We start from the raw sequence: 23,392 nt of genomic DNA, 5'->3' as shown, positions 1-23,392 counted from the left end.
TAGCATCTATATAAATATGGGCAATGCTAGAAAGTTAATGTCTAGATTCATTAGCATCTATATGAATATGGGCAATGCTAGAAAGTCTTACACTGTGAAACGGAGGGAGTAATGTTCAATTTCTCATTTGGCCTCAGGTTTACACGCATTATATAAATTCGTGCACCAAAACAATTATTTTGTAAGTTTATGTATCATACTGCACCCATATCGCAAGTTTATATATCATCGATGTAATTTACCTTTTTTTTCGAAACACTAACGTAGGTGTACGTATACACGTGCGCACATTCACATGTATGAACATACATGCACACACCAACAAAAAAAAAACTAAACCATGCAATTTCCTGCGCAAAAATTGATACAGGGCCACTCTAAAAAGATCTCTCTGCGCACTATAGTTGTTTCCACAGGGGTGAAGAGTGAAGAGGGGCCTTCTCCGTTCGACCTTTGGTCCATCGTGCGCTGCTACAGGTTTACAAAGGCCTTTTTAAGATGATTTGAGTGGTTTAGAAAGATAAATTCGAAGTTCATATGTACTACGTAGGAACTAGGTTTCAGAGTAGTAGAGTAGTGGTTTTCTAAAGACTGCCTCCGTTTTAAAATAGTTAGATATGATTATGCACGTGTAGCTATATTTTAGGATGAAGATAATATAGGTACATATTTCGAGTGGTTTACCTCTGTTTTAAAATAGTTAAACGTTTTAAAATAGTTAGTTATGATTATGCACGTGTAGCTATATTTTAAGACGAAGATAGGAGGAGTATATGTTTTGAGTGGCTTATACTAGATATCTTAAAGCTCCTAGCTTTGCCGCAACCAGGGCGATTTGGACTCCTTCGACTAATCATCTCGTGACACACGTATCTGCAAACCTAATTGATCGACGCCATTAATTTTTGCAGAAAAGCCCTTATAATTTTGGTATTTACGATTGAGTCCATCGAATCAGAGCCGTTCGATCTCACCCGTGGACATAATCTGATCGTTCGTCTCCTATCTAGATGGTTCCGTCCTTACCCAGACGTGGAATCCACGATCTCTCGTCTCTCCACGTCGCATCCCAATCCCCATCTCCCTTCTCGCTTCTCGCTTCTTTGACCGGCGGCGCCGATGCTCCTCCGCCGCGGCGCCGCCTCCTCCTCCTCTTCCATGGCCTTTCCAGCGCCGTCGTTTTACCCGTCCTCCAACAGTGCTTCCCTAAAGTGTACGGTGGTGGCTGCGCTCGATGGAGGGGCTCAACGGCGGTTTCAACATAGCCTTGAGGTCGGGGACCTGGCGGCGGCGTCGGAGCCTCTAGCACAGGGGTTTGGCAGCGGCGGCTGCTGCTGGAGGTCCCAGCGATTTGAGGTCGCTGCGGCTCCCCCAACAGTTTTTTGGAGGTCTTCGACGTGGTGACGACGCATCGAGTTCGACGGGTCCCTGTCGCCGCCGGCGGTTAGGTGCGTGATTAGCAGCTCCCTGTGTTTTCCCCTTTCATCAATGGGCGTGTGATTCGAGCGATTACATTGATTTAAATGTGGATTTCGAGTTTCTACTGTCTACTGGGTAGGCCAATGGCATAGAGGAGGATTAGGACGAGAAGAAGCTGTCCTCTCTGTTGCCTCTCCTGTACAGCCCAACATACTACTATCATATTGTCTGTAGGTGAGTTTTTGGAGCAAATAATGAGTTCTTTTTGATTGATTTTTTTGCAAATAGGTGTGTGCCAAACAGGATCGCTTTGCACTGAAAATTTGTTCTATCTCAGAGCAAACATGGTGCCTAATGAAATGATTTATGTATGCTGTCATGCAGCTAGCACATGCAGAAGATAGACTGGCAGGATGAGGTGGTGGTGGTTCTTCCCCAGACCCGTCACTGCTCTGGTTGCATTTATTACCTTTTGGGTTGTTGTCCTATGAATTGAGCCTAATTAGTTGATATTCAACAGCTGGAGGTTATATTTCCTTTTTACACTGCATCTTCTTGGTTGTTCAACAGCAGTGATAGCATTTGTTCCCTTAGTGAAACAGCTATCTTGTTGTAGCAGTGATAGCTTTTGTTCCCTTAGTGAAATAGCTTTTGGCAAATTGTACTATCTTGTTGTATTGGCTAGATGAGTGTCCTAGATGTTTAATATGGCCCGAGGAGTTTGCTAAGATGTGTGACAGAATTCAAAAATATATTTCAAAAGAATTTTTGTTGTTACCTCTAAATAAAAGAATAATGTTCTAAATGATAACTATATTATGTTGAATCATCTCTAAAGAGTTCCTTCTATTTTTGTTCCCACTGGTTCCATTTACATGGTCATGAAGCAGTTTGCTTGCTGGACCTTTTGCGTCGCTTACATGGCTCCTCCCATTATATCTGGCTTTTAGGTAAAGACTATTCATTTCTTTGATTGTTGGATAACTAAGCCAGGGTGATGTGAATTGCTTCTTGCTGATTCTGCTGTATTTAATACAAATTTTTCCTATCTTTTTAACAGTGCTTCAGAGGGCAATGAATTCTTCTGAAGTTTTCCATTGTTACCTGTTTTCAGTTTCAGTAAAAAACTAAGCTCTTCAATGTAAATGGGACAACAATTTGAATAGTTACTATAAGATCTTTTGGGATCAAAAGATTTACTTGTTGCAGGCTTAACTTTCATTTACATTGCAGAAACTTATCATTGGTAGATAAGGATGTGTTAAAAGGGGCTTGCTTAGTACAACTCAAGGCGAGGCTAATACTAAGGTGGGTATGAATTTAAAATTACAATATCTAAGTTCAAATTATTTGGTATAAGATTGTAGTTTAAGATGTTGACTGCTAATAATTTTAAAGTTGTAATTGCATAGCTCACTGGCCAACCACGTGCTATCATGGAATATTTTTTTAAAAAAAAAATTGTAAGCAAATACCATTAAATTGAACTCTATGTTGTTTTGCAAATCATCCTACCATGTAATTTATGATGGTTCTCATGATCACTAGGCCAAGTAGTTCTACAATGATGCACTACAAAGAATCCTTTTACACAAATTATTTGTGGGTTTTCAGCATATGGGTGAACAGACGGCTAGACTTGCCCCATTTTTAGAGTTCAACATTTACTAGCTTTGTAAAATATTAGTGTTGCTTATTAATGAAATTATTATATACCCAAATTAAGAGCAATCATTTCATACTTTTATCCATCGCATGAGCTTCTTGTGCTACTTCCTTGCCAACCTCTGATTCATGTTCTTATGTAGCCATTCAGAACACGATAGCCATGACAGCCAGGCAAAGGCAACAGAAAAAGGTAAGCTGCAGGAATTTCTCTTTTTACCTCACCATTAAACATTTGCCTTTCATTGTTTGTACCTTTTTATGATATGCCATTTACATGTCTGATGGCCACAGATGGTTCTGAAATTCAATTATATTTTTGTGTAACTTTGCAAACAGATCGCCATATGCCCATATATTGCCATTCTTTGTAAATGACAGGCGTAGACATCAATCACTCAGTCCAGTAATTGCATAATAGTAGTATTTCCTTGTTTTTATCTTATCATGTGAAAAAGTCCCCTATAAAATTTGGCTTTCTCACTATTATTGCTTTGCAGAATTAACATGGCAAGTTTTGTACAGGAACTACATATGCTTGCATTGAAGTTTCTTTGGGGAACCAGGAGATGCTTTAATCTTTATTGATGTATTGTCCTATGGTTTGTTGGATAGTCGATCTACAAAATTAATCCTAACACTCCCAATTTACCTACAAGAGGTATTCTTGGATGGGTACAACATGTTAGTTTGGTTCGGTTTTGTCAATACAAAATCATGAGGATTTCTAGATGTGTATATTCTGTGATATTATCTATAATTTGATATATATTAAATTTATCTGATTATACATGAGTTTATATATGCGACACCATTACGAACTGCTACTATAGTCTCCCCGTGTTCTCTTCATACACATGAATAACATATATGGTACAATAAAAGAGAATTGTAGTTTTACAGCCTCTGTGCAAGTAGCTTTTTAAGTTTAAATGGTAAATATTTAGTTTTCCCTTAAGAGAAGTTTACCAAAAAAAAGTTCTTTCAACTGAGATGCTTATGATGTGTGCTTGATGTCGCCTTAGTCAATCTTGATAGGCCCAAGATCCCCGCTCAATCTTCAAGGAATAGGTTTACTTCATGATAATTCATGTCTCATGTTAATATTGGGAGAGGCAACCCACTATGCTCAGCTCATGGATCTTCAGGAATGGAGCTGCCAGCATCTTATTGACAAACAAATACAAGGTAAATATGCATTGGAGATCCTTTCTGTGATTTGCTCTCTGATGTTCTCCTTAGAGAGAAAGAGAAAAAAAAAGTTAATCCTTCCTATTATTTATTTTTATTCATTAATTATATGTAATTACCATTTTGACCAAAAAAAAGAGCACTCCATCTGATCATTTTCTAAACCATACAGGAAAAATACTCCATGCACATCAACGGTTAATGCTTTTCTATGAGCTGGTCTTAATATCTCAAGGCTGCACTGTGTTAGGCTGAAGCACCCCAGTCCAATTCTTTTGCCTACCAAATAAACTTACCAACACCAAGTCAGTTGAGTGCTGCAATGTGCAAATTAAACAATATGGTCTCTGTAGCCTGCTCAGCAGGAAAACCATTTGAAATACCTGTGGAAATATCCCTAAACATGCGTTAACCATGATGATCTTTTTTTTTTAAATACTGTACGGTAGGTAGATCGATATTTGTCAACGCCTTAGCTATACTAGAATACGAGGGGCATCTAAGAGAAAAATACAAATATTGAAGGCTCTCATGGTAGTTTGGTAGCTAATTAATCACATAGGTGATGTATATTTGTTTCTAGCATTTATATCAGTCCATTGATTCACAGTGGATACTCAGTTATTGCATTTAGATGTCTCTTTTCAGGAACCTTTATATTTAAGTTCCTTTACATGGCTATTTTAAGAGTCCGCTGATTTGATTAGTAGCATAACATAGACTGAAGTGAGGATCTGTTCATTAATTTGAGTTCCTTCTACTGATTTAGTAACATCTCTCTATGTGCTGACTTAAGTCTCCAAACTTTTGAGTTCTACTTAGTAACATCTCTAATATGCTGAGTTAATTCTCCAAACTCTTAACTTTAAGAATGATTTTAGCAGATGCTGGGTATTGCATTTGGTGATCTGAATTGCCGAGGGGGATATGTTTCTTGAGTAGAAAGTTCTCATAGTGAAGAGTCAAGTCCCTACTTAAAACTAATGAATCTGAAATGTAGTTGGTTTTTCGTACCATAGTTGATCAATGCAATACTATTGTCTCATCTGACTGGGTTTTTGGCCAATGCTAGAGTTTACAGATACTATTTTAATACTGCAGTCCTCGCAAACAAGATTATGAGAAACTTAACCATGTACTATTTTCAGTTAGTTTTACATAACAAACTGCATCTTGTGCCCATAGATGTTGGATGAATCATACTATGCTTGCCATCCCTACTATGCGTCGTGAAATTGTTGTATAAATTATCATCTATCCGGAACTGCTTCTGGGGACTTTGGTTATAAAAAGAACTATTTAGGTTAAATAATGTTCTTATCACGCTGTAGGTACATGAGGAATTGAGTATTGTTGTTATGTAATCTTCTTGGACAAACCTTTTTCTGTGAGTTATAGCATTACATGCTACAATACCGCGCAGCGTAGCGCGCGAACTCACTCTAGTATTAAATTAACTAATTTAGCATGGAGCGTGCATGCCTGCAAACAATGCGATAAATCGATGGCTCATCGTTTTCATAACTATAGCGTTTATCCATGGTTGGATATGCATAGCGCAGACCAAAGAAAGACTAGCAACTTTATCAGCACAATTCTCATTCCAAACAAAAGTAAGGCTTTTGTTCACGTTCACGTTTACTTGTCTCTTTAATTTGGTCATTTTACAGGTCCACAAATATTTGTCACGCTACATTATATTACCCAATACACGTTTTCTATCTTTTTTTAAACCAATAGTAATAATTTTCTTCAGCCTATTCCCTCGTATATATATATTTGGTGGCTTTTAGAATGTTCTTGGTTAGCGTTGGTAGACCACCGCTTATTATACTTATTATAAGCGATGGCTTATTAACGATTTAACATATAGAATTTATATATACACATGTTTTTGAAGATTTAAAAGCATGCAAATGCCGAAATTAAACTACAATGAAAGTCCTAAAATCACTTTTAAAATTGAAATTATGGCTTATTCTATTAAGCTGCAGGCTAAACGTGACAAGCAAACGTGCAATTATTACTTGTTCTGGTCAATAGTGGCAATTAAGGTGAAAGAAAGTATTTACCTAAGGAAAACGTGAAAGAAAGGAGGAAGTAATGTTCAGCGCAATCCTTGTTCCAACTTGTCAGTCTCGTGCGGCCTGCATGTGCGGGACAATTTAACTATTTATCACTTTAAAATGTGTCAATTAAAAAATTTTCACTCGCTATCTATGACTCATAGACCCTCATTTGTCTATAACATGGGGTCTAGTGGCAAATTCTTTATCATTACTCGTAAGAGTAATAAAATAGTTAATTATTTCTGCATGCGCAACCAAGAAACTTCTCGTCCATGTAGAGTACTGCTAGTAATGACCCGTATTTTTTATAGCTCCGGGATGAAATAAAAGCATGTAGAGTACTGCTAGTAATGACCCGCATTTTTTATAGCTCCGAGATGAAATAAAAGATTAAGCTAGTATGAATACGTAAAACAAAAAAGTTATTATTTTATGATTAATTGAGTTTTAATTGTTTTAAATTATAAAAAGTTTAGTTTTCACACGAAATATACTATGTAGCCGTTCGAAAAATTTGTTAATGCACACCGAGGTAAAATATGTACAAATTTAATCGAAAAGAATGGGGTATATGGATGTGACATAACCTAGTGCTAGGTTTGAATCATGAGACACTTCATAGTACCACGAATACGGACATGCTTCATATCTAGATTTTTGTATTATGAAGATTCTAGGTTGTTATATTATAAGACGGAGGGAGTACTAGATTACTTTCTCTGTTCTATATTAAGTTCATTTTTAGCTCATTTAATTTGTTTAAAAATAAGTTCAATTTTTTAAAGTAATCTTGCATTGGAGTTTGTGAAATTAGGGAATAATTGTATTGGGAATAGATAAAGTGATAAATAATTGATTTATGATTTGATAAAATAAAAATATTCTAGTATTTTTCTTTTGTATGTTTATGTGTGTTGTGTGAAAAATAACTTATATTAAGGCCCCGTTTAGTTCCCCAAGAGTTTTTCCCAACAATATCACATCGAATCTTTAGACGCATACATGGAGCATTAAATATAGATTAAAAGAAAAACTAATTACACAGTTAAGAGGGAAATCACGAGACGAATCTCTTAAGCCTAATTAGTCCATGATTAGTCATAAGGGTTACAGTAACCCACATGTGCTAATGATGGATTAATTAGGCTCAAGATTCGTCTCGTGGTTTCCATGCGAGTTATGAAATTAGTTTTTTTATTTGTGTCCGAAAACCCCTTTCGACATCCGGTCAAACATCCGATGTGACAAAAAAAATTTCATTTCGCAAACTAAAAAGGCCCTAAGATGGGGGTAGTATTTTGTAACGTTGGGACTTGGGAGTTCATGCATATGAGGCAGAGGCGTTACAGGCTGACAGCTACAAGCCGGCATGGCCGGTACCTACCTGCCCGTACGTAGAGGCTGGCCCAGCACCCGGAGTTGGACCGGCTTTACAAGGCTCAGGTCAGCAAATGGGCCCTACCCAAAGCCCAAAAGCACAAAACTCCAAAATATTTTACTATGCAAAATGTATCTAATCTTCTGAAGCCGACGCCTTGACCTCAATATGATTGGATCACATGGCATACTTAAACTCTGGGAATAAATCCAGGATTTTAATAAGGTAAAAAAAAGAGATAAAAGTTGCAGAACCATCGAAAAAAAATCATAGTTATATGAAGTTGAATTCAAATGTTAACGTGAAATATGGAGTAATACTCCAATATTCAGCACAGTTCTCGTTCCAATTTGTCACGTCTCGATCCTGACCTCCGCAACGAAGAAGCTTCTCGTTGTTAGTACTTCCAGAGAACTCCTGTACTACAGAGTACTCCTACACCGCGGTACGTACGTCCGTACGTGCCAGCACGACACGCGAAGGAAGCATGCGGCGGTCAGCCGGTGCGTGACCGCGTGCATGGGCCGACCGGGAAGGAGATCCTCAGACGGAAAATCAGACGAACGTGGTGACTGCGGGCCCATCTATCAGTGACCACGTCAGAGATAACTTTACGTCAGAGGATCCTTTTCTGGGCCGATAGGCTATCGACTCAGTCGAGCTGGACCGGTGTTTTTAATAGCTCCGCTCGGGTCAGGGAATGGGCCCTACCCAGAGCCCAAAAGCACAGAAACTCCAGTACGTACACCCTGAAACAATTATTCATCACTTTATCTAGTCCCAATATAATTATTCTATAATTTTACAAACTCCGATACAGTTATTATTTTAGAAAAAAAAAGTTATTTTGAAACAAATTAAATGAGATAAAAAAATAAACTTAATATGGAACAGAGAAAGTAATCTAGTACTCCCTCCGACCTCCGTCCCATAATATAACAACCTAGTGACGGATGGTCACTTCATAGTACAGCGAATCCAAACATGCTTCTTGTCCAGATATATTGTACTATAAAGTGTCACATCCAATTCTAGATTGCTATAAAGTGTCACATCCTATAACACCCGCCTCACCTCGCCGGCCGGCCTACAGAGAAGATTGAGAGGAGAAACCGAGGAAGCAAGAGAAGAGGGGGAAGAGAGGGCGCTGACGCGTACACCCTGACATGTGGGGCCCACGCTGACTCAGCCGCCACGTCGGACAAAACCGGAGTCAAAACTACCGAAGGTTCTAAATGAACGGTTTTGTAAAATGAGGGATGTCCTATATCTGGTTTTACGGTTGAGGGACGATTTTGTAGCTCGATGACAAGTTGAGGGACCTTCGGTGTACTTTTTCCTTTTATTATGTGATGTTATACTCATAATCATATTTCATATGATAATAATTCCTAAATAAAAGAACACATGAGAACGTACATATTATTTTTATTCAAGTTGTAGCAATTAGTGGTACTGTATACTACAATAATAACAGGAGCATTCGGGTTGTTGTTTATTGCAAGCCAAATCATTATTTATACTATCACTTTTTTTATCCATAATACAGGAGTGGAATCCACCCTAAACATGTGCCAATGATGATTACAAAATAAACAATCCAAACAAAGAAAGAAATAGGGGAGCCAAATAAATAAATCGGCTAATTTTGTGACGGTGAGCAACCCACCGTGTCGGAAGGCTGCACGCACGCGACGAGTTGACCACCCCGACCCAGTCGGCGTGGCGCGCGACGTGGGCCCCACCCCGTCAGCCTCCCACCCACCCTCCCAACGCCACGTCGAACTGCGGCGCCGTCGCCCTCACACCCCACGAGTCCACCACCCGACGCGATGCGATGCGATGCGGCGTCGTATGCTTCCTCCTCACCTTTCACGTGTTCTTCGTGCGCAGCCCAGCCCAGCCCAGCCCACGCGACCCCACCTCCCGCCTACAAAAGCGAGGCCCCCCGAGCCACCTCGCCAAGAAGAAATTAACCCGAGATTTTCTCCGAACACCTCGACGACCCCATCGAGAGCAAGCAGCGGCTGGTTGATTTTGATCGATCGATCGATCGATCACCGGTGATGGCGGCGGAGGCGGCGGCGACGAGCAGGTTCGCGGCGGCGTGCGGCGCGCTGAGCCAGTACGTGAGGGCGGCGGATAACGTCCACAGGGCGCGGACGGCGGCGGCGGCGGCGGCGGTGCGGCCACTCCCGCTCATGCCGGGGGCCGACGTCGCCGGAGACGAGCGGGAGGAGGAAGGAGGCGGCGCCGCGGCATCGTCGGCGGCGGCGCAGATGACCATCTTCTACGGCGGGCGGGTGCTGGTGCTCGACGAGTGCCCCGCGGACAGGGCGGCGGCGCTGCTGCGGCTCGCCGCCTCGTCCAGGGGCGTGCCCCGCGACGATCTCGCCAGCACTGCCGCCGCCGCCGGCGAGTCGGCGGACCTGCCGGTGGCGAGGAAGGCGTCGCTGCAGCGGTTCATGGAGAAGAGGAAGGGCAGGCTCGCCGCCCGCGGCCAGCCGTACCGGCGCCACGACGCCGCGGCGGCGGCGCGCGGCGACCACCTCGCGCTCGCGCTCTGATCAGTACACGTCAGCTTTAATCCCATAATTAACGAGGCCGTGAGGATGCTTATGCTTGCAGCATTTGTACAGTGCACGATTATTCCTATCTGTCACAAGTAGTAGTAGTAGTTTTAGTAGTAGTACATATGCTAGGGATCATATAATTTCATTGGAAAGAGTTGAAATGTACAGAAAAAAAAATACTGAAAGAACGATGATGGAATTCAAACATCTCTATGTTAAATTTGGTCTCTTTTTCATGGTGGGTGGATGATATTACGAAGGACCGGTGATCATCTTGGCATGTACTCCCTCTATCAAAAAGACCGAATTATTCGGTTTTCGTATCCAATGTTTGACCGTCCGTCTTATATGATTTTTTTTATGAATAGTATTTTCATTATTGTTGGATGATAAAACATGAATAATACTTTATGCATGGCTTACCTTTTTAAATTTTTTCATATTTTTTTCAAATAAGACAAACAGTCAAACGTTAGACACAGAAACCCAGAAATTGAGTTTTTTTTTTTTTGGACGGAGGGAGTAGTAATTTGGAATAATCAAACATTCCTGTAAAGGAGAACATGGAGTAGTCCAATCTGTTTCTTGAATTGTATCGATGCGCATGTGCATCCGACCGGCTGTTGGGTAACTTCTCTTTCAGATTTGAAAGAAGACAGTGACCAATCCATCTTCCAAGTTGGAACAGAGTACTTAAAGAATTAAAATATCTATATTACCATGAACTTTTTGAGTTTTGACCAATAATGAACTGCAACCTCGTATCCGCTTTTAAGCACGTGAATGAATTCTACTAGTAGTAGTACCATGTTACTATAATAGTACTCCTAAAGCACAAGAAGTCAATAACAAAAAGACTATGGCTAGAGCCATTTCAACTCTTCCTTCCATAGACCCCATAGTTACATGTGACACAAAACATGGAAAATAACAAAATTAATTAGCCAGAAGTGGTCCAAGGAGGCTGTGATAGCTTATTAATCAAGCTGCCTCGAGATGTTGGTCCATGATGAAGTGGACCTACAACCAGGGCCTCGTAATTTTAAAATGCAAAGAGGTTTTAGGGGACTAGGATGTACCATTGATTTCCGTTTTAGAGCATATTTTCTAGGGATCGTATTTATGGAGGTATGAATATGGTGTTGCGTGTGCAGTGGTGTGTATGCATGTGCGTCTACCATGTAATCGAAAAAAAAATATAAGATTTCCATCCGAATGTTGATGCAAGTTTTGAAATTTGGGACAGTTAATTGTATTCGATCTGTTTTAGATTTTTTTAAAACAAATCGAACAGCTTTCTTTATCCATAAAATTTTATATAGTTTAACATTAGAAAACTTTTGTTGTGAGATGCATAGTGAGAGATACTTTCGTAACATAAAATTGGCATGTTAAACTACATAGATTTTAAAAAAACATTGATGGTTAAAGTCAGGATTGGTTGGTTTAGGACAAAATTAAATTGTCAAGTGTTTTAAGCTGGATTCGAATTCATAAACTTTTGTTATGCTCAAAATAGAATATACTAATTCTTTTCTCTCCGAGCTTCGTTTCGAAAATGTGTAAACCCTGCCATCCTGATCTCCTCGCACAACACGACACGCCTCTCTCCGGCCTCTTTGATTCCCCAGATCCTTATTGAGACCGACATTTCGGTTGGGAATTTTGGCGAATTAAGCAACGAAGGCCTCCAGCTAAGGACGAGAGCATATCGCGTCCGCTTTTGGCCGCCACGCCGACCTGCTCGCCCTGCTTCGACTTTTCGAGCGATATACACTGCACGCGCCGTGTGCCCCCGATCGGGTTTGCGTTCACGGCGATATCCCAAGCGATCGTACGCTGCCTGGCTCGTTGCCGGCTAGCAGTTGCAGCTCATATGTGGCCACACTCCTTTTTCCCTCTGGTCGATCGCGCCTGATCTCTTTCCTTCCTCAGACGTATCGACAAAAACGGTAGTAGCTATCATCATGCCGTTCTGTGTTCATATGAAGAAAAAACGCGGAAAAAGATAAAAAGAGCGGTTCACATTGCACCGTCATGATGACCAGTTAGAAAAATAAGACAGAATTACAGAATCACCTCATTTATCATATTTGTTTTGAGATCCCACTTTCATAATCAATTTTATTGTAAAAACCCACTCAACCAAGAAGTTCTCCACTTCTTCCCCCCTGTTTGTACACATGAGTAGTTGATTTGGTTTTCTTTTTTTACTTGATTCTGTGCCTGGCCATATCAGCCAAAACTTGTCCAGTATGACTATATGATTAGTCGGACTCATGGTCGTTCTCAGCCAAAGAATAATGGAGTATTGCTTCTAGCTCACAGCAAACAAAACTGTCATCCGACCTAGCTGATATGCTCCGTTGCAAATCCATACCGAAAGAAATTGGTTGAATTCTGCAGAGGGGGTAATTTCGGACCGACAATATTTGGGTGGATAGGTTTTTTTGAACAAAATAAGTTAATTATGGATTAAAATCTCAAAAGAAAAAGGATACATAATTAGGGTGGTTTATGTAATTTTGTCTAGAAATAAAGAAACTTCGGGGAAAAAACCAGCAACATGCATGGATATATACCTTCCACTTGGATTATTTGCGATAACGTTTTCGTGGCGAAAAGGAATTTTGGCGTGTGTTTGATTTGGTTTCAGCATGAGCTGCCGCTGCCTGTGGGTGTGCGGGTTTAGCTAGCTAGCAGCCTCGCTTTTTGTGTGCTCTCCCACAACGTGACGTGCTTGGACTGTCGATCGGTCGTCCGTCCAAGCGAAACAACCCCAGCGGAAAACATGCGTGCCGTTGCCCGTTGCTTTGCTCCGTCCCGGGTTTCTTTTGTTATGGAATATTATCTCCCGGAGAGATCAGGTTTTTTTCTTGTGAATCAATTTGAATTGGAGTAGAGATTTTTTTTAGATAATAAATAATATTTTGGCGTTTGCTCAACGAGTTACAACCAATTATTATAAAATCCACACGTAAACAAACTCAGCACACACTGGCATATAATAATGTAAAAAAAACACAAACTAATAGATACTAACACAAAATAAAAGAACCCTTAATCGGGCGTCGGCCCGGCTAGCTAGCACATACCTTCTCTCTCTCGTGCCATTGGGATGCTAGCAAGCTGGAGGTACGTTCTATAGATCAGTATGATTTTGAAAATATATATGACGGGAACGGCTTGATATGATTGTCGGCCTTAATCGGATAGGCTAAAATTAAAAGCTTTACAAAAATTAGACTTTTCAAATGTTGTACATATGGATTCTATGGATCCACGTCAATACCCACTTTGGTTATCATAACTTTTTGACAAAACCACTGGAGAGGTACTAGTCAAAACCCAATGCATTTAATTGTATGTTCTGGTTGAATCCGTATACAGAGTGCTATATAGAGTGCAATGTGTTTAGTTCGGGTGAGGCTATTGGGCGAACGTTTGTTTTCCGTCGAGCCGCGTCAAACACGTGTTCGCATTTAAACAAAATTTTCTATGCATAACCTTTATGTATAAATGGAACGGTGTATACATACATTTTTGTTGTACAAACTTTAATTTGATGTTTTCGCTGTATAAACTTCACAATTACTATGAAGTACTACCTCCGTTCCAAAATATAAGTATTTTTAGCTATGAGATTGACGGTTGGACGAACACGGAAGGATAACGGTTGGACAGACATGGGAGGACGGCGATTGGACTGACACGATAGGATGACGATCAATTTGGCGGATGCGGGTTGTCGGCATCGGCTGGGCAGAATAAGGGTGGCGGTCCGGTGGCCGTGGTGGACAAGGGCGCCCAGCAGGTGGTGTTTTACTACGATTAATATTTTACCTCAATTTTTATTAGCACGTTTTTCAAAATGCTAAACGATGTGTTTCATACGAAAACATTCTATACAAGAACTTGCTTTAGAATATCAAATAAATCTATTTTTAAAATTTTAATAATTAGAGCTTAATTAATCATGCGCTAGCTTTCTTTCTTTTGCGTGCTATAAAACTTATCTTCATCGTCATTAGAAAAAAAAACACTACCTTAAAAAAATGGCACGTTTGTGCACGCGAGCGTTCACTAGCTTTTTTTTAGCTTTGATACCCCCACTTCTCAGCCTACGGCTGGCCATGAACACACACAAGTTCACTGGGGCAACGTAGGTGGTTGGGCCTCCTGTCCTGTCTCTGCTGGCCCTAACCTTAGCCCCTTCAAGTTGGTGTCGGGCATATGCAAACAGGTTTCGGCAGCAGGGCTTTGCTGTGGGATAACATAAGGAATAAGTTCACTTTAGGTCCTTCAATTTGTCACTGAGTTCGAAATTCGTCCCTGCACCACAAAACAGAATACAACGCATCCCCAACTTACAAAACCATGCAAACGAGGTTCCTCGGCAGTATTGCCCATGGTTTTGGCTGACGTGGCGCCTACATGGCACTTCTTTGACTAGGTTTTCATCCCATGTGATATTGACGTGGCGCTTACGCGGTAATTCGATTCGAAAAAAATAATAAAACTTGTAGAACCCACATGTCAGTTACACACTCAAATAATAAAAAAATAGTGGGGCCCCACATGTCATCCTCACTACTCCCCTCTTCCTTCTATCCTCTTCCCTCTAAAGTGAACTTATTCCGTCACTGCATGGGAACGTGATGTTCTGGGCTGTGCCTTGGCCGACGCCAAAGCTTGTTGTGGCCTTGTGGGCTTGGACGGACACGACTCCTCTAGCAGTTTTGCTATATTTAGATTTTTTTCATAGCCCTTTTCATTGCTAGCACGAGACATCACACCTTCTAGGCCGTGGATTCGGCACGTGGGTTGGCACGACACAGCTCGCTACAATGTTAGCCTTTAAATCTTTGTACAGATTAGCTTTACTGCAAGAGAAGTTGCGAGTTGGGCGAGAGACAGAGAAACTGAGATTCATGTCAAATAAGAATGTGTCCAAGGCATGGAAGAACGTTACTATGCCTGATGCTCTCTACCAAAAACAAAAAGAAGGAAGAGAGAGAGAGAGCGCGCGCGCATGCATATAGATTCTGTTTGGAATGAGAGAATTTTTTTCCCCTAGTGAATCCTAAGCAAAATTGAGTGAATATAATTTTATAATTCTAGTTCACCTGGCTAATATAAGGCAATTGCGTCTATATATGCGCCGTCGTCAGGTATGGAGATCCCTCCCGCTCCTAGCACGCTAATGGGCTCTAGATTTTACTAGTATAACGCCGTTGAAGCAGAGAAGAGAATCAAAAGTATAATTTGCGCCCCACGACAATACACCACTAGCCTCAATTCTCTTTAGTAGGAACTTCTGTGTGTCTTTGCTTCAGTGCTCCCAACCCATCTCCCTCGTGTTCCGCGCGCACGCTTTTTAAACTGCGAAACTGTATGTTTTTTGTAAAAAGTTTTTATACGAAAGTTGTTTAAAAAAGTCATATTGATCCATTTTTTTTTTAAAAAAAGCTAATACTCTCTCCGTCCTAAAATATAACAACTTTTAGCCCTCAAGATTTATCCCAAATATAACAATTTCTCCACCAACATTCTCTTCCCAACCAATCACAACTCTCCACCATTCACTTTTCACACCTACCACCACTACTTAACCAATCACAACCCTCCATCATTCACTTCTACCTACTTTCTTAATAATCGTGTCCAACTCTAAAAATGCTTATATTCTGGGACGGAGGGAGTACTTAATTAATCACGTGCTAATGGACCGCTCTGTTTTCCGTGTGCCGGAGATGGGTTCCCAACCCATAGAAAAGAACACAGGCTAAGAGTATCTCCAACAACCTACTTATTCCACTCTCCAAGTTAAATTACAGCGCTGCTATACATACGAATTATTTTTTACAATGGTTGTACGATCAAACGGATCCGTCTGTTGAATTTTTTTCATTTTTAAATTTTAATTTTTTAATATTTACAGAAATATGATGCCATCCAAAATATTTATAGAAATGGCCTCTGCCGCCCAAGTGGAGGGCGACAAGGTGTGCGCATTTTGCACTGAGATCCCTTGCCGCCCTCTACAAGGGCTGCAAGGGGGCAAATGCAATTATTGCCCCACCAAAAATGCATTTTTCTAGTTTCTTTTTTATCTTGCCTGTCCCTCACGTCACCCTGCCGCCCTTTCCAAAAGCGGCAGGGTCTACTTCTATAAATATTTTCGCCGGTACAAAATATTAAAAAAATAAAAATTTAAAAATGAAAAAAATTCTCCGTCAGTTGATCCTATATCCAAGCCCAAGCTCCCGACGTCTTGGCCTGCTATCTCATTGGCTTGCTTGGATAGCCAACCAAAGCAATTTTCTTTTCAATCATATCTTAAGCAATATTCTTCCTAATATCTTATTGTATAGTAATTGTAGCACTCAATATTGAATTTATTATGTGGCAGGGTTAAGCAAATTACACGTACAAATATGTTCCTTGCACCTTGGACAGTGATAGTGTCAACCCTAGTTTCATATTAAATTAAAAATAATGGCATATGTTTTGCAAAGGAAAATTTTAGATTAAATCCATAATAATAAAGAAAGCATTTCATGGCTATGAACATTGCCCAGGAACAAAAAAAAAGAGGGAGAATAATGTAAAAAAAGATGATTGTGAAGCTAAAGGAAATCAAGTAAATAAGATGGCATACCTTCGTTGTCGATGGCGTATGCTATTGGATTAGTTTCACACTTGCAGATTAGATCAAAACATGAAGTCAGGTTTAGAGTTTGGAGTAGTGAACGTAAAGTCAGATTTAGAGGTGAACTGGCCTTTAGGGTCCATAATTACGCTTAGACTGCCGCGTGCGCCGTGCGCTCACGTTAGGTTCCCCTGCCGTCCATGCCGTTGTGTTTTATCGTAACAAGATCATACAAAAAAAATCGTATGTGTTGCATTTTCCGTTAAATTATAGCAATTTTGGCTCAAATTTGCCCTCCAATAGACTGGCCAACCGGATGGTCAGCCTTCCCCTCATCGGTGATCTTCTCGAGCACAACATCGCCTACTCAGTCTTGATCTCCTTGCAGCGCTCCCTAAACAATGAGGGAAAACAAGTAGCAGCATGCAGACTGAGCCCTCCTCTCAACTCCCTCTGGTTTTATTTTAATTGACGTTTTGGATAATGACACGGTCTACAAAATATATCTTTGACCTTATTTTTCTATTATAATATATACAATAAATAAATGTATGTTTAATTTTATTATAGTGTTTTGAAAGACAAATATATATATATGTTGTTATAGTTCCTTTAAACTAAATATTTTTAAAGTTATTGATAGTTAAAGTTATGAAAGTTTGACCTTAATCCATCAATTATTATAGAAGCGGAGGGAGTAGCTCACTCTCGTCGCCTGCTTCCGTGCAACCAAAATGATAGCATGAGTTGTGGCTCTAGCAAGGTCATGCATGCTAGTTTAGGAGGAGAAGAGGGTTAATTACCTCTTAGGTCTTATTCGGTTCGTATCTCCACCAAATAGATTGAGGGGCGGGGTTAGAGGTGAAATTGCAACCAATCCTATCAGATCTCTTCTCATGATTAACTGAACAAATCCTTCTTGTTTTGTTAATGTACTTTGCTAAAAGTTGCTCACAATGCTGTGAATTGATGGATGTGTTATAGCGTGCCCTTCTTATAGTAAAATAACCACTGCAACTCCTCTCCTTAAATCTACCCGAATCATCTTGCTGTTACTCTAACAAAGGACCATGGCATATTCTCTCTCCTATGAAGACGGGTCATTTGTCTAGCATATGATACTATCCCTCCGTCTAAAAAAAATAAATCTAGGACTGTATATGACATATGTCTAGATTCGTTATACTAGGATATGTCATATTCAATACTAGATTTATTTTTTATGGGACGGTTGGTAAAGATATATGGTTGTAAATGAAAATCTTTGACTGGTGAAATCACCTCTAAAAAATATATGTAATCCATCCATGGTGAAATCACCTCTAAAAAATTGTTTGTAGTGCTGGGCAGCTGCCACTGCAGCCCTGCTTGGCTCGCTTCTCAGCTGACCCAGCAAAGAGCAGACTGACGCCTATAAAAATCCCCAACCACGCAACACGCCAAAAATCTACCAAATTTTCAAAACTTCAAACCAATCCCAAGAATCCCGCGACCAACGGTCGACGACCCGAGGAGGAACCCCCGAACCCGCCACGCCATCCATGGCCGCCCCCGCCGCCGACGACGACGACCACCGCGCCGCCCTGCCCCGTGAGGAGGACGACGGGGAGGAGGAGGAGGGATCGGAGGAGGAGGTGGAGAGCGACGACGAGGAGGAGGAGGAGGGGGAAGGATATGACTGGTCGGAGGAGGACGACCCCGAGGCCGCGAGCCTCGCCGGCATCTGCGACCCCGACGCGGGCTCCTACGACGACCCCACCTTCGACCCCGCCGCCGACGGTGACCTCGAGGTGGACGCCGTGCTGCGGTCCAGGATGGCCCGGATGTCACTCTCCTCCGCGCGCAAGGACAGGTTCGGTTCGGGCGCCCACCTCCCCTCTCTTCCCCCCCCTTCCACACTGATGAATGATCTTGGGGGGCTTTGTCCAATTTCTGCGATCACAAATTGGGAATCGGGATTTGGTTTGCGAATTTGGGTTGGTTCTTCGCCTCCGTGAATCTCGCTTTTTTTTTTCCCGAAAGGGGTTGATTTAGGTTTTGGTTTTTGTACGAGTTTCGCAATTTTCAGGAAAGGATCGCGGATGCCGAAGATGGGGAAGGAGGAGATGGATCTTCTAGCCATGGTGGACAAGCTGATGCATGGTCAGTTCTTTCTTCGATTGCCATTGTGTGACTGTGATATCTCCAACAATGTGATGCAAACTGGTAACCGGGAGGGCCTGAAATTTTGCCTGCTAGTGTGATCTTGTGAAGAGTGTGACATGAGAGGAAAAAAAACGACTTAGCAAAAGTAAAAAAAAAATGTTTTGTTTTGTAACGCAATTTGAGATAACTGGGTAATGTGATACAATGTATGTTGTGCACGACTGGTTTCATTCTTTCTACTACTTCCAAAGAAATTTGATCAGTAGTACAATTTTAGAATCGTCATGTTTTAGCTCTTTCAGGTAAACCTTCATTTCTTAATGTAATTTTAAGCCGAAGCAGACAAATTGTTTGCAGAAACTGTATCTTAGCATTGCTACAGTTTCATGGGGTACATTATCGAAATAGTAAATTTCCATGTTGTTACTGGTCATCACATATTCTTATTGTTGATCATATGAGTGATGTGCTATTGCAATTCACAGATGGCCAGTTGGAGAAACTAAAGGTTTATGAATGCAAAGCATATTTGAGGATGCACAAGCTAAGATTGTCAGGCAACAAGGAAGTGCTCCTAACTCGCATCAGAGGACAAATTGAGTATGAACTATATCCTTTATGTAATCTGTCCTTCTTCTTTATATGTTACTTGTCAACTTTGTTGATATTTTGTAATGCAAATGAACTGCTTTTGTTTGACCACTTTCTTGTGCTTCAAAACCAGGGTGAAAACTATGGGAGAGGTGAAGTATCCAGTGTCAAGTTTTGTTTTGAACTGTCAAGGTGATCAGTCTAACATTCATGCTATAGTTTCACAGTGATATGAATGACAAGAAAATTAGAAAGCTTTCTAAACTTGTTTCAGTTAATGGATAGTCCGTAGTTCATGCACTTAAGGTTGTCTGAAATAACACCGCCCACGTTGAAGTATAGTTCTGGTCTTCTGGTAGAGTTGTAGTTCTCGAATACATAATTTAATGGCATTTTCATTTGCAATACCTTTTTTTTCTTTCTACAGTTTGGACTGTTTAAGCTCTAACTTTTTGCCTTCTTATGCACCCCTTAAATATCATAGGTGATTCATGCAAAGGTGATGTTGTGGTCTTTGAGCAAAATATTTACAAAAGGTAATGGATATTAGGCAGAGTGTTAATTTACTGAAGTGATGGGCATGATTCTCCAATCACAATATTTATATATAATGTCCTTTTTACTTTGGCTGTTGATTATCACTGCAGGAAAAAAGGAGCTCCTCGTGGTGTCAAGGGTCATTTATGTGGTCAAAGGACAAATGCAGGTCGAATAATCAAAGAAAGCTATGGCACTAAGAAGCAACAGCACACGTTCACTGTAAATTCTTACTTCTTTTTACCAGCATAAGTTTTTGCCTTAAGCTACAATAATCATCATAGACCGCTTAAAACCAACAGAGAAATATGCAAATGCAGATTGAGATTTTATGGAGTAGGGGGTACAAACCATGGCCTCCCCTCCATCCACTCCTCATAAAGGGTAGAAATCTCTACAAGGATAAGACCATGAGACAGGTGTGTTCTTAAAGGTTCATTTTGTCTTAGGGAAAGCAGGACTTAATTATTGAAGCTAATTTCTGTTACACTCACAGCCATGGCTTGATGAAGAGGAAAGAAACAGAGCCCTCCAAGAAAAACATGCAAGAGGGTATGTGGCACGTAAGACAAGGGAAGTCAGGATTAAGGACAAAGAGAATGAACGGATGAGGAGATTAAATAGGTAAGCCTATTAACTGTGACATGCGTTAGTGATGATTATAATATAAACCTTTGTCATGGTGTGTATGCATCTCAATGAATTCTTCTGTTCAAAAAACTATGGTAACAGGTCATATCATTTAAGGGCCAAAAGAGAGAAAATATTCTGTTCAGAACCAGCATGAAAATTTGCTACTTTGAGATCATCTCATCCTGCTTATGAAGTTTACATCCAGTCCATTGTTTAAACATTGGAAATAGATTCTGATTGGGAAGATGCAAGTAGACAGTAGACTAATTAGAAAGTTTGAGCTGATTCTAGATTTCTAGTTACAATGTGTTGGTCATGGTGCTAGGATATATCAAACATATGACTGATCAAGAAATCTAACTGCTTTTTTTTGGAGATCCCAGCCATGTGTCCTAATTTTCTACAGCACTTTCTCTGAAACTTAACTAAATCAGAATGGTAGCACATGCTATGATTTTTTCCTCTCGTCAGTAGCATTATTTAATTATCTACTACATCTTAAATTTGTGATCAGAGTTCATATCATTGTAAAAGAAAACTTTTGACTTCTCAAAATGTTGTTATGATTAATAGGAACAAGGAAAACAAGAGCAAAGGACAGGACAACATGAATAAAAAATCATCTCAAGCGGTTTTTCCGCAACATACGGTGACTACGAATACTGTTCAGAAAAGGTACTTCTGAATGCTATCACTTTCTCATGTTAGAAAAAGTGTGATTTTGCTTCATTGTAGTATATTTTTTGTCAGGATTACTGTTGTGCATTGCCATCTAAATATGAGATTTACATAGGAAAGAAAATGCATGCAGGGAATTCTCTGTTATTTTACATCTAAAATTATGCTGTCATTTCTCTAATGCGTGTCTTTCATGTACTAGAGCTGAGAAGATAATTCCTTCACTCCAACATGGTGAATCTGGGAACTCAAGTCAGCAACATTTATCATCAAAGCAAACTCCCACAGAGCAATTGCTCCATTACCTGCCACAGTTCCCTCATCCTCAACAACACAACGAAGTGCTTCTCCAAAAGGGAACATCAAGAACTAGCACAACGCAGCTCATTAACCATCAGGCTCCTTCCCTCCAACATGCCGTAAAAGTGGAAACAACACAGCAGCAGCAGCAGCAGCAGCCGCCAAAATCAATCAAGCCTGCTCCTATACAGCAAAGTTCTGCATACCCACAGCAGTATCCCAAACATCAACACCACAATCAAGCGCTTCCGCGGGTTCCTCCTTCGCAAGAGCAAAGGGCTGCAGTATCCCAAACATCAGCTGCCAGACAAGATTTTACCAATCACCAGGCTCCTCCATCCAGACAACATGGAGGATCAGAGAACATGAGGCGGCAGGAGATATCTTCAAGACCTACTCCTACTCCTACTCCACAGCAAGCAGTCTCTTACACACAGCAGCAACCTCCTAATCATCAATACAGGAATGAAGCGTTTTGGCAGCAGGGCGGGACAAGTACTTCAAGAACAGGCTTCATGGATCGTCAGAGTAACAATTGGGGCTCTACAGACCATGATAAACCAGCCTTCCAGCCTTTCACTCAGAAGGCAAAGACATACCAACATGGTTCCAATGGCTCTGGTCATCACCAGGCTCGTGTCGATCGCGAAACGCATCAACCTCTCAGGTCAAGAAACCAGGATTACCATTGGGAGGACCAGAGTTATCATCACCAACAGAACCATCATCAGAATTATTATGGTCACAGGCAAATGTCTCAAGATCAGTATCATCACCAACAGAACCATCATCAGAATTACCATGGTCGCCAGGGAATGAACGGAAACCAGTACCATGACAGGCAGAATCATAACCAGAATCCCCAGAGGTTTCGACCATGGAAGCCATGCTTCATTTATCAACAACAGGGATGGTGCCCGTATGGGGAAAACTGCAAATTTATGCATGATTTGAGGTAGTAAACTTAAGTGCAATACTTTGATGCGATGCTTGACAATTGAGAGGGGAAAAACTATGTCTTTTGGGTGAGTAATCTGGTTGGACAAGCGAGTCAACCTGAGGTAGCAAGTAAAGCTTCAGAAAGCTACACGTTTTTTTGGTTTCTCACGCTCTTGTATAAGCTATCCAGCTGATTTATTTGCACAATCATGTGATGATTTGCAAATTTGCATACCGAAGCATGAATACCAGGCAAGGTTTCTTGCTTTCTTGGCCATGGTTTATGAATGGATTCTGAGATCGAACACTTTTATGCAGTGCAGTATTTGGAACGAGAACAACCTTTTTAATAAACGCTGTGTTTGTTAAGGGAAACTTTTGGCTGTCTTCATCGACTTAGGTCTCAATTTTCTAGAATGGTTCGTTTCTTCAGAAATCAACCTTTTAACCAGTGGCGGAGCCAGGATTTAATACCTGTGGGATCAATTACTAGTGGTTTATATTTAAGTGGGGTCATTTCTCTAATTTTTTTGAATTTATACATAAAAATTAAGGTTTATAGGGTGTTTTTTAAAAAGCTGTGGGATCAGCTAACCCCACAGAAATATCCTAAATCCGCCAC

The 23,392-nt window shown here is 40.7% G+C and overlaps 2 protein-coding genes and 1 long non-coding RNA gene across 8 annotated transcripts; all 3 read left to right on the top strand.

The window, feature by feature from the left end:
* Window positions 1-1,034: 1,034 nt before the first annotated feature.
* On the top strand, window positions 1,035-4,956 carry LOC4348532 (uncharacterized). 6 transcript variants are annotated; one of them, XR_010737020.1, is made up of 10 exons: window positions 1,035-1,448; window positions 1,559-1,653; window positions 1,804-1,945; window positions 2,310-2,369; window positions 2,480-2,560; window positions 2,653-2,727; window positions 3,228-3,277; window positions 3,610-3,745; window positions 4,123-4,272; window positions 4,448-4,956. It is a non-coding gene; the product is annotated as an uncharacterized lncRNA (long non-coding RNA). The 6 variants fall into 6 exon arrangements; XR_010737019.1 differs by having other exon boundaries at window positions 4,110-4,272; XR_010737021.1 differs by lacking the exon at window positions 3,610-3,745.
* Window positions 4,957-9,685: 4,729 nt separating this feature from the next.
* Window positions 9,686-10,704, top strand: LOC4348531 (protein TIFY 11e-like). The gene has a single exon (NM_001423017.1). The coding sequence runs from the start codon at window positions 9,789-9,791 to the stop codon at window positions 10,287-10,289; it is 501 nt and encodes a 166-aa protein (NP_001409946.1). The 5' UTR covers window positions 9,686-9,788; the 3' UTR covers window positions 10,290-10,704.
* A 7,692-nt stretch (window positions 10,705-18,396) lies between these two features.
* LOC4348530 (zinc finger CCCH domain-containing protein 62) lies at window positions 18,397-23,047 on the top strand. The gene is made up of 10 exons (XM_026020613.2): window positions 18,397-18,799; window positions 19,016-19,089; window positions 19,578-19,692; window positions 19,817-19,875; window positions 20,168-20,219; window positions 20,331-20,442; window positions 20,541-20,639; window positions 20,717-20,844; window positions 21,427-21,528; window positions 21,734-23,047. The coding sequence occupies exons 1-10, from the start codon at window positions 18,489-18,491 to the stop codon at window positions 22,788-22,790; spliced, it is 2,109 nt and encodes a 702-aa protein (XP_025876398.1). The 5' UTR covers window positions 18,397-18,488; the 3' UTR covers window positions 22,791-23,047.
* The last annotated feature ends 345 nt before the right edge of the window (window positions 23,048-23,392 follow it).

The sequence above is a fragment of the Oryza sativa genome, chromosome 10 (assembly GCF_034140825.1).
Source record: "Oryza sativa Japonica Group chromosome 10, ASM3414082v1".
Taxonomy (NCBI): domain Eukaryota; kingdom Viridiplantae; phylum Streptophyta; class Magnoliopsida; order Poales; family Poaceae; genus Oryza; species Oryza sativa.
Note: the sequence above shows the minus strand (reverse complement) of the source record. Positions and strands in the feature narration are given on the sequence as shown.

Excerpts from the sequence above, each read along its gene's own strand:
- LOC4348531 (NM_001423017.1), top strand. The coding sequence starts at position 9,789 with ATGGCGGCGGAGGCGGCGGCGACGAGCAGGTTCGCGGCGGCGTGCGGC.
- LOC4348530 (XM_026020613.2), top strand. The coding sequence starts at position 18,489 with ATGGCCGCCCCCGCCGCCGACGACGACGACCACCGCGCCGCCCTGCCC. Across the intron at positions 20,640-20,716 it reads AGGATAAGACCATGAGACAG|CCATGGCTTGATGAAGAGGA; the intron begins GTGTGTTCTTAA and ends TTACACTCACAG. Across the intron at positions 21,529-21,733 it reads ACGAATACTGTTCAGAAAAG|AGCTGAGAAGATAATTCCTT; the intron begins GTACTTCTGAAT and ends TTCATGTACTAG.